Below are 10,621 nucleotides of genomic sequence, written 5' to 3'. Positions count from 1 at the left end.
CTTAGCTTCTCTTTAGAAACACTACAATTTATGCTGAACTGCAACTGCATCATTCATACTAGTCTAGCACCCACAGCAGATGTTCTGTATGTGGACCAGAGAGAGGAAAGTTAGAGGGTCCTCTAGTGGAGCAGCACAGCAGCACAGCAGTGTCTCGACAGAGGAGTGGTAACGTAATATCCTAACATCTCAGAAGCTTGCAGGTTATCACAAAATCTGTGACTCAACCAGCTGTCTGTCTGTGGAAAGGCTGATTTGTAAAAGTGGTAAGACTAAAATTGGACAGTCAGAAAGATTAAAACGTGAGAGTACAAATGTAGTATCATCTCATGATGAGATAGCATACCCGTAAAGTATAATGGTCTGAAAAGCAACTTTGAAATGGCACAAAACGGCAAATTCAATTCGTTACCAATAAATAAAAACGTAATCCCATCAAAAAGATCCAGTGTACTTTAAGCAACACAACATCATTACCGTTCTTGACGACGACATCCCAGATTGTATTTTAGACAGAATGTATAACAGTGGTTTCAATCACAAGGGTCAATGCACCGTCTCCAACATCTCAACAAACATCACAAGCTGACTCTTCGTAGTCATAGTCTTCAGGGAACACACATTTACAGGCTCGGTGTCACTAAACTTAGAAACTGGAGAAGCCACATTTCCATTCACATTGCTGGTTAACAGTAGCATTTGACAGCAAAGGTGAAAATAAATAGAGACAGAGACTGAAGAGTTGAGTGATGGAGCATTGTGTTGTTGTGTTCCCTAACCCCAGTCACACTGCTCACCTAGTACTCACGTTTCCTCATTCCCTACCATTCTTTGCGTATCAGTGATCAGGCGTCATGTAATGTTTAATCTCACTGACACAAATCAATGCATCCACAGATCAATCTGATGCCCACAGAGCTGAAGCTGCACATGCAGGTGACTATGACCATGACCAGCTCCACTGATACTGCTCCACTTGGCAGGACGGCATAGTTAAAATGGTTGTTGCTCTTCTAGTAAAGGTTGTGACTGAATGGGGTCAACAGTGATTGATTCATTGTTTGATGGAGTAGGTTTGTGACTCATGACGCATGTTCTAGTCAAATCAGTTTGTTTGTAAATGTGCGAGCCTTTTGTCTTACTTAGATTGAGGTCATGTTGTTGCCTGATACAGGATCCTATCTGCTTTAAATATTTCTGCTCTTTAATCTCCTGTCCTAGAAGTATGAATTTATACTCCTCTTTAACGAAACCCCTTACATAACCGCTGGCTACATTCTACAATGAGTTTGCAGATCACCCATGTGTGAGATTGATCTGTTTTGTATTTGTGCTTCGCGATGGCTGCATTCTCTAACAAAGAAGACATAAATCTGCGTCCACACGTCAGCAGTGCAAAGATGTAAAAACGCTGAGCACAAGATAGAGGTGTAAAGTAACTTAGTGCATTCACGCAAGTACTGCACTCAACGTCAGTTTCAAAGTACCGGCACAATTCTAAAGTTTTGTATTCTAAAGTAAGAGGGCTTCTTTTTGGTGAGACTCAATACTTTGACTCCACTACAAGTCAGATGGGACATTTTATGTTTAACGTGTCTAAAGTTTTGGTGTTATTAATGTGTTTATACATGGAAACAATAATACTGAATTGAAATAAATGTGAAAAAAAAATTATACTTTCAGTATGATCCGCACTTGCTGCAGTTTCTTTGGATTTTATGTGCAATAAAATTGATTAGCTGAAAAACATGATGCCTGGCTATCAGTTTATTGAGTATTTTTATGGCCTTTTAAAATACAGTTTTAAGAGGAGTTACACCAACATTATGACACCTCACAAGGCTTGCAAACATGAGAGTTGATTTTTAACAATCTCAATGTTACGTCCTACAAAGAACTGAGAGCTCAACCCCTCAATACAGACCATGTACTGAATCTTTAGTGGTTACATACAAAATTCTGAAGAAACTTAAGAATGTATATTTATGTATATATGTACATAATGTGTGATAGATCTATATATACAGTATATAATTTGTGTGTTTGTGTGTGTGTGTTTTCTATGGAACAACGCTGTCCTGACCTGAAGCTCTGTGTCGCTGCGTGTGCTTCTGAAAAGCTTTATTGGAGGTTTGTTAAGTGAATATTTGGATGTAAGCCACGAAATGATTTGATTTATGCCCGATGGGAAGTGACATCGGTTAGTATCAATTTTTTGCCGAACGTTTCAAACATGAGCAGAAATCTTGCTAAAACACACACGCATCTATTAGTGTCCAGGGGTTAATACATTAAGTAAAATGAAATACCGTAGCTATCAGTGAATCGGTGCCACATTCACATTTAAAGAGGTTATTTATCCAAACTAAATAAACCAAAGAGGACGGAGGTGTAAATCAGGCCTACATACTGTATGTGTTGGCTCAGCAGGGATAACATAAATATTTGAAAGCAAAACAGAATGCCTGATAACCTTCCTGCTTTGTATTTCATTATATTTTTCAATGTTGTCACCTGTCGTCTGAAGTTCGTTTCCTTTACATGAATAAAGACATTTCCACTATAAACTGGTGCATAAAAAGTCAACAGAATGCAGGAAATGAAGTCTTTGATGCTCAGAATGTCCATAACGAGATCGAACACTCACAAATATAATTTATATGTTTTTCTCCCTGGCAAACTAATGAGAGTGATATTAAAACTGTCCAATCAAATCTATTATATGGGATTAAATTACATGCTTATTCAATGACATAAGACAGGACAGGCCAGTGGCGAAACCCATGAAACAAAGAAACAGGAAACTGAAGCTGTGTTCCAAATTGCAAACTTTTTCTTTTTACTTTTAGTACACACTGCAGCAGCCCTTACAAAGTCTGTACTGTCCCAATGCACTTAATTAGAACTTAACATTGCACCTTGAACTTTGCCCCTCTTGCTTCCATACCTGCTGCAAAGGGGATTGTGGGTCAGAATAGGCAGAAAATCATGCTGACTTGCATACTGCAAAATGCAAATGGATGTAGTTGGGCATCCTGGTATTTTTGGTATACTGCATTTGACACACACTGTATTGGGACATACTAAATATTTTTCTGGTTTACTAAAAAGTATGATAGTGTGGGTATTGGAAGGCACAGTGACTGTCAGTGGGCCGTCTCCTTTCGGAACTGTCTCTGGCCCAGAAAGATGGGGAGTCAAGAGTCGCACTCAGCTGTGTTATTATTAGCACCCCCGAACAGCCGGGGACCGGTTTAGTGACTGAGGAGTCAGCAGGCAGTCAATGGCAGTTTAACACAGTCAATAAAAGCTGCTTTGAGAAAGTGTGACTCACCTCAACCAAGAGGTGAGCATGCAGCCATGACTGGCCACCCAAAAATATTTTGCAGGTTGCTGCAGCAGAATGCAAGATAAGCCGTGGACAGACACAGAGGTGCACACTCACTCACCACCTAAAATCCGTTTAGACGATCATTCCACAACATACACAGTTGAGCAGAATTTACATCCACGTTTTAAACAGAAGCCTACAATGGAAAATATGAATGAGAGCAACTCGGCATGTTTCCAGAAGACCTAGAGAGACCTCTGGTGGTACAAGCGAGAAGCGTCGTGTGAAAGGCTTTTCACTGTAAATCACATCCAACATCTCCACTGTGTTTACACAGTTGGGATTTAGAGGTCTTGCAGCCTGATATTCACAATTGATTTATCAAAAGCAAGACTGTAAAATACATTTTTGTCCCCGAATGTGACGAAGCTTCATGAAATGGATTAGGAGGAACAGCTTTCAAGTCCTTCCTCAGATTTACATTTGAAATCTTAAAAGTTGCATCATCTTTAGTATTGTGTCGCCTTTGTATTTGAACAAAAAAAGTAAAATCCAACATCTTCAGAAAACAACTTTTATTTATATCTTATTCACATAAGGAGCAACACAGTTTCAAAAGCATCTGCAGCATTTTATCCCAGTGCAAAAACAAAGACGATCCGATTGGGTTCACTGCACATGTGGTACTCTAGTACAATCCTGTCATCAGACCGGCCACATCCCTGATTCACCAACTTCCACTGAGCGTGGTACCTGATTGACATCAGCAACTCTTGTCTCTTAAAGCTTATTGCAACCGACTTCACATGAAACAGTTGTCTTCTTAACAAAAACATGAGGGAACATTAAAGTGCCAGAGCCTCAATGAAGCTGATTAATTCATCTGATTGCTGGCAGCTGGAAAAAAAAATTAAAGTAAAATTAGTGACGACGTAAAAGATTTGAGTTGTGTATTTGAAGGCCTATTCACACGGATGGATGGAACAAGTCAAATACTGTTGATAGTCTCTAGACAGAGCAAAACTGCCATGAGATCCTTCAAAGTAAAGTGTCACACTAATCCTTTCTCCTGTTTGGAATGCACAATCCTCTGTAGAGATCCTTCATGCTGCACACACCCACACCTGGGCAGAGTGTAGACAGCCATGCTTTTGAAACACATGATGTCTCTCGGTGTGTGTTTTTCCACCTGCCATCTCACTAATAGGGCCTAAACACGGCTGGTCCCCCTCCTCCCAGCAGCCACTTCCACCAACCAGTAGGAGTCGCTAGTGCAGCAACAGGCACGTGGCCGTTTTCATTTCAGATGAGATAATGCTACCCGGAGTTAAACCAATGTGCGTTTCCTTTTTGAGCCACGTTTGAGAAAAGTTTTTACATAAATGGAACAAAAAGGTTCCAGAAGAAGATAATGTGACAACAAAAAAAAACAGACGCATATCTCATGAAGGTGTTAAGGATGTTCAAAGAAAATGATCAAATCTAAATCTACGTTATTTACTCCAGTATATGGAATATTATGACAGTGATTGAGTGAATAAGTAAGCAGTACCACTTTAAAAAAAGCTCAGGATGAGTGTACCACTGTATTTAAATAAAATCTTAAAAACAAAAGCTGGGGAAACACGTTCAGACACCTTCTAAAAACAATAGCTAGGCTACTCCTCGTTCTCAGGAGCAACATGGCAGACTAACTTTAAACCTTCTGTATATTTAGCTTACTGGACAGATGAGTCCTGCCCAGTATAAATGTTCTTCTATACACTTTGTATCTTCATTATGCACCTTAGCCCTTAAAACACTAACATTCATCAGCAAATGACCTCCCCGGGGGAAGTCAATCAAAATATACGGAGACACTATTTGACCAAGACTCCTAAACAATTCTATGGATACATTTCCTCTTTACACACACACAACACAAAGCAAATCCTAAAATGTTAAAAGTCAAGATGTTCAAAACATTACATCCAAAATCGAAGGAGAAAACACTATAGGGTTGAGCATATTTACATTATAATTACAAGTTTACGAGCACACGGTGTTAAAGGAGTCTGTACAGGGACTGCACTGCAGGCAAAAAGCTATCGAAATAAAAACGTGTTGATCAGAGCTAAACTGGGCTTATGACGCGTAGAGGAAGAAAGAAATTAACGTTTGGCTCCAGCGAGCACTGCCTGCTCTCACCTAAGACACATTGGTTGTTGCTTTAAACCTGCACTGGTGTGCAGTACGCCATCTACTGTACACAGTGGGAAGGTTTCTCACTACATCCAATTGATGCAAATACAAGTTTGGTATTTTAAGCTATCAACCAACCAACCAACCAAGCAATCTTTTAGCCAAATCATGACTAATATAGTAAATGCTTCCAGTTGCACGTGTAACTAGAGGTCAGAATGGCAGGCAGCTATTTTATAACATGGCGATGCAAGGTCAGTGTAATTCCTCTCTAACGTACCTGTACTTTCAACTTCTCGTCGTTGAGAAATCCCCGACAGCTGCATCCACATATATCAGACAATTTGAGATAAAGTCTAGGACTGACTGACAGTACACTCACACAGTAATGTTGACATTCTTCATACTTCCTCTTTTTTGAAGTGGCCATTGCACAGCTCATACAGTTAGGTGCCTGAGAGCAGGCGGAGGAAAAGGAGTGTGGGTGAAGCACGATGGTCTGCTCAGGCATGAGGTTTAGATGAGAGCTGCAGAGGAGAGGTTTGGTTGACAGCATCAATTGTGAGGAGTGTGTGTTCGCATCTGACAACTTCCTGTCAGACACACAATCAGAGCCACCCTGAGCTAGCAAATACAACGCACAGGACTAACCTCAAGAGAACACCTTGTCCACCCAGGTAGAGCCAAACCTCTGGCTTTGATTCGCACTCTGGCCTGGATAAAGGATAAAGAGACACCGTCCTACAATAGTGCAAACACCGTTGTTGTCTTGACGTCGTGCCCCTTTGTCCCGTCAGCGGGGCAGAGGCCGGATGGAGCGACTGTATTAGAGCCATTTTTGGAGCGTGGGCAGGTTCTTGTCCATCCAGCGCTGGTTCAGCCTGATGGTTTCCAGAGCTTCCTGCACGCTCCTCATCTGAGAGCCGCGCTCCTTCAAACTGGAGAAGAAACTCTGAACCTGCACAACACACACACACACACACACACACACACACACACACACAGATGTTATGTTATCACTTGGCAAAACACAGTGAACAGTTAATATCTCCCCACAAACAATTGCACAGACCCTCAAATACGCTGCGTCAGAAAAGAAACAAAACATACTTGATCAAGGTGGGCCTGTGTGGAGAACTGAGAGGTGGCAGAGTTGATGATTGTCTGGATGGCAAAGGAGCCCATCGGGAACCTTTAGCCAAAAACACAAAAACGCTGACATTTATCGTTTCCTTTTTTATGTAAAATAATCTTAAAATATGTTCTCAGTGACGACTTGTATGGAGCTGACAGGGACCACTTACTTCTCTATGAGGCTGTCCCAGTTCTCTTGGATGAAGTCCCAGACAAACAAGTAGCCGGTGAAGCCTTTACACACGGTGCTGATGACCAAAGGCAACTCCTGCGTCTGGATGATCTCCCCCATCAGACCTGCCTTTAGAATCCTAGACAGACCGCAATAAGTGTTCAGAGCTTAAATAACACTACACTACACTCACCTCCATACAGCAGGAAAACAAACTGCTTGTCAAGCCCTTTAAATCACTACTGAAGACAAAACACATAAAATTAAAAACTGTTTTATCACATCTGAAATATTGGTGTTTAAGTGACTGTAACTCAACGTTTATCACAGTACCCAAGATTCAAAATATTGCTGCTCTGTTACACATTGGTTTTAAAGTAATGTTCCAATAATAAAAACATTAGAAAAGGCACTTTGAACAAGTGTATTGGATTGTTCCCTCATTCAGTGGGGAAGGAAAGACGCTGCTGCTTGATGACCAGAGGCCAACACACACAAACACTTACCACACTATAAGCCGTGCGTTCTGAGTAGACGCGAGGCCCCGCAGCATCTTTCTCTTCTCTGCATCATAGGTGACACGTCCGTACATGCTGAGCAAAGTCTCCCAACCTTCATCCGATTGAGCAGCCACAGTGAATACAACTTGCTGCAGATCCCCTGGGATCCTACAGGAAATATAAAGATGCAAACCTATTTTTAGGTTAAAAGTGGACCAAAATTCAGCTCACGGTCTACAACTCAACGTCAGATACTAATTCCATCCAGAGACATTCCCCCATGGATTCTATCTCTGTAAAGAGGTTTGCGCTGCACCTCTCACCCTGCTGCAGCTGTCAATGTGACCCAGAAAAGCAACTGAAAAGTATATAGTGTGCTATACGTACCGTGAGGTCCCATTGGACTCGACATACTCTTTGAACAGGGCTTGGGCTCGCTGAGTGCAGTTCTCTTCATTCAGACTACAGGCCATCCCAAGCAGCTCTGAGCGCAGCTCCTGTTGAGACACACTCTCCTCCTCTTCCCATGTTTGCTTGTCCATCAGAGAACCAAACTGATGCAGAATATAATCCTGTCGTATGTAACAAAAACAATAAGGGATCTTATTAGTGCACAGAAACATAAGAATGTATGATTTATTTTCACAGACATGGGATGTTCGCTTGTATCCTAGATGTCCTGATACAACAATAATGTGCCATCAAAACTTACATCTTAAATAAAGCCAATCAAGATATACAAATGTGTGTTTTAATGTTTCTCATTATTGAGACAATTACTCTCACTACAATACTTCATAGTCCACACATTGATTTTGAAAAACAGATTTTTTTCAGGATTTTCAAAACTTAAGATATTATGCAGGTGTTTGACAGAAATGTGGCTCATTATATCTTTATTCTCAAAATGTATTGTGACCTACATTTCTTAACTGTGCGTGTGCGTGTGCGTGTGCATGTGTGTACCTTCATGCGGGACACAAGATGGTGCTCTTGTCTTTTGTCAAGCAGCTGGTAGATGATGTTGAGCTGTAGCAAGGCCTCTGTCACAGGAGAAGTATGAGTTTCATTGGTCATGTACTTCAACAGGTTGAGGACTTGGTGAAAGGACACGCGTCCCAGTCTGTTAAAAACACAGGACAGCGGGGGAGAGGAAAGAAAGGTGGAGAATGAAACACTCCTCTACTTCCGTTTCTCTTGTAACTAAATGCAATTTGAAGAACAACTATTTATGTTGTCCGCTTTACCTGGAAAGAGCAAAGATGTTGTGTATGAGCGAGGCCCGGTCCTCGTGTGTAAGAACACCGACATTGTTGGACAGAGCTGTTATCAGAGCAGCCCAGCCCTCTTCTCCGTAGTGGACGATGTAGAAGCCTGTGTTTCTGTAGTTCAACTTCAGCCACTTTACACTTTCTGGTAGCTCCTTCAGAGTCCCTGAAAACACACACAAAAATGTAGCATTTGTCACAAAATAAAAATCTTGACTCTTAACTTGATGTTGCAGGTAATGCTTTGTGTTTTACCTGACTTGTTCTTCAGAGTGAACATCTGTCTGCACTCAGGGGCCAAACTACAGTTGTCAGTTACATACGTCACCGGAATATTCCACAAGCTAAAGAGAACAAAATACAGTCAGGGTTGTATTGTGTTTCTATGATCTGTGTGTGTGTGTGTGGGGGGGGAGAGTTGAACCCACCTGGAAGTCTGCGTGGCATTGTCGGATGTGAGCAGGAAGGGCTCCTGTGTGAGGGTCACCTGACCTCCCTTACGGCTTACAGTGACCAATGGGAAGCCTTTCTGTGATGTCCACGTGCTCATCATCTCTGACACATTCGGGTGCTGCGCCGAGACCTCAACCTGAGGAGAGGAAGAGAAATCCAGAGTCAGTGCAGTCCAGTGTGCATGTTCATTGTTTTTTGTTATGTAAATTAAATGAAGACAACCGTGACTGGCAGTGGTCTGAAACTTTGCAGCTATTTTCAGAAGATTACAATTTCTACAAACCAAACCCAAAGGGGATGTTAACTGAGGCGCGTGCTTTCAAACCTTTTAGACAGTAAATCTACTGTCTGTATCCACAGCATGCTGTGCTCTGACATCCCCTCAAAGCAATGTGAGCTCTTATAGGATCAATAAATGATGACATGATCAACTATCATCAGAAGCCATTTACTGCTTTTTATGTTGATAATGCAGCTCAACCATTATGGGATGACAGTGAAACTAGCCAAACGCAGCTGATGTCAGATCACATGGCTGGCTGACAGATCACTGAGGGAAGTTAAACGTTAGATGTAGCCAAAGTGAGACACACACACACACACACACACACACACACACACACACACCTGTGTAAGGCTGTTCCAGAGGTCGTTGGTGTCCGTGTTTGATCCACTGAACTGTTTCAGATATTGAATGATACCTTTTCTGAACTGTTGGTCCCCTGGCAGGGAGGCATTCAGCATCAGGAGAATGGAGGCACCCTGGAAGACACAGGCACAAAGCATCAGCGATCACACCCTAAACAGAGCACTGACTAAAGCTCTGAATGAGTGGGAGGCCCAGTTCTCTCTGAGTTAAAGAGCTGGATATGGAAGTTCAGTGAATTAATGAAAATTGCATCTATCTATCCGAGTATATATAAATTACAAAAGTGTACCTTCTCATAGGAGACGGAGTCAAACATCTCTTCCACCTGTTCTGGCGTATTAACCTCCGCCGACACAGCGTGGGAGGAGTTAAGTGCATCACTGTCCAACGCTCTGAAGCCTACTGCCAGGAACGAATTACCCTGCAAATAAACACAGGGTTTACTGCGAAGGCACACAATGAAGCACACAGCTGTATCTGCTTCAAAGTATATGAGGCAGATGTGTAAACGTACAATGTCCAGCTTGGGAAAAACAGCCTGCAGCGACATGTACTGCATGTATGTGGCAAAGCCTTCGTTGAGCCACAGGTCGTTCCACCACCTCATCGTCACCAGGTTTCCAAACCACTGCAACACATCATCGGAGATAGATTAGGACCTGACCGTAGCATATTCACCGTGTCAGCTACGTTCACCAACAAACAGGCAAACACAACTACCTGATGAGCGAGCTCATGCGCGATGACAGAGGCAACTACTTGTTTTTCCAGAGGAGAGGACTGTTTGCCCACCAGCAGGCTGGTCTCTCTGAAAGTGATGAGTCCCCAGTTCTCCATCGCTCCTGCCAGGAAGTCTGGGATGGCTACCAAGTCTGACAAAAGTGAAAGGAAGAATATTGGGATGTGTAAAGGCGGGGGGGGGGGGGGGGGGGG

At 42.3% G+C, this 10,621-nt stretch overlaps 1 protein-coding gene across 1 annotated transcript in view; it reads right to left on the bottom strand.

Moving 5' to 3' along the window:
- Positions 1-3,891: 3,891 nt before the first annotated feature.
- The window catches only part of LOC116401554 (leucyl-cystinyl aminopeptidase-like), a 10,940-nt gene continuing 4,210 nt past the window's right edge, over positions 3,892-10,621 (bottom strand). Inside the window, exons 9-21 of the mRNA XM_031880013.1 lie at positions 10,409-10,560; positions 10,203-10,316; positions 9,978-10,109; positions 9,667-9,801; positions 9,015-9,175; positions 8,842-8,930; positions 8,566-8,752; positions 8,285-8,441; positions 7,706-7,890; positions 7,325-7,486; positions 6,817-6,957; positions 6,623-6,704; positions 3,892-6,470 (exon numbers count right to left, since the gene is read on the bottom strand). Coding sequence (XP_031735873.1) covers positions 6,339-6,470; positions 6,623-6,704; positions 6,817-6,957; positions 7,325-7,486; positions 7,706-7,890; positions 8,285-8,441; positions 8,566-8,752; positions 8,842-8,930; positions 9,015-9,175; positions 9,667-9,801; positions 9,978-10,109; positions 10,203-10,316; positions 10,409-10,560 — 1,829 coding nt within the window. The 3' untranslated portion in view covers positions 3,892-6,338. The remainder of the gene's footprint in view (positions 6,471-6,622; positions 6,705-6,816; positions 6,958-7,324; positions 7,487-7,705; positions 7,891-8,284; positions 8,442-8,565; positions 8,753-8,841; positions 8,931-9,014; positions 9,176-9,666; positions 9,802-9,977; positions 10,110-10,202; positions 10,317-10,408; positions 10,561-10,621) is intronic.

The sequence above is a fragment of the Anarrhichthys ocellatus genome, unplaced genomic scaffold (assembly GCF_004355925.1).
Source record: "Anarrhichthys ocellatus isolate YVR2014 unplaced genomic scaffold, GSC_Weel_1.0 scaffold525, whole genome shotgun sequence".
In the NCBI taxonomy this organism is placed as follows: Eukaryota; Metazoa; Chordata; class Actinopteri; order Perciformes; family Anarhichadidae; genus Anarrhichthys; species Anarrhichthys ocellatus.
Note: the sequence above shows the minus strand (reverse complement) of the source record. Positions and strands in the feature narration are given on the sequence as shown.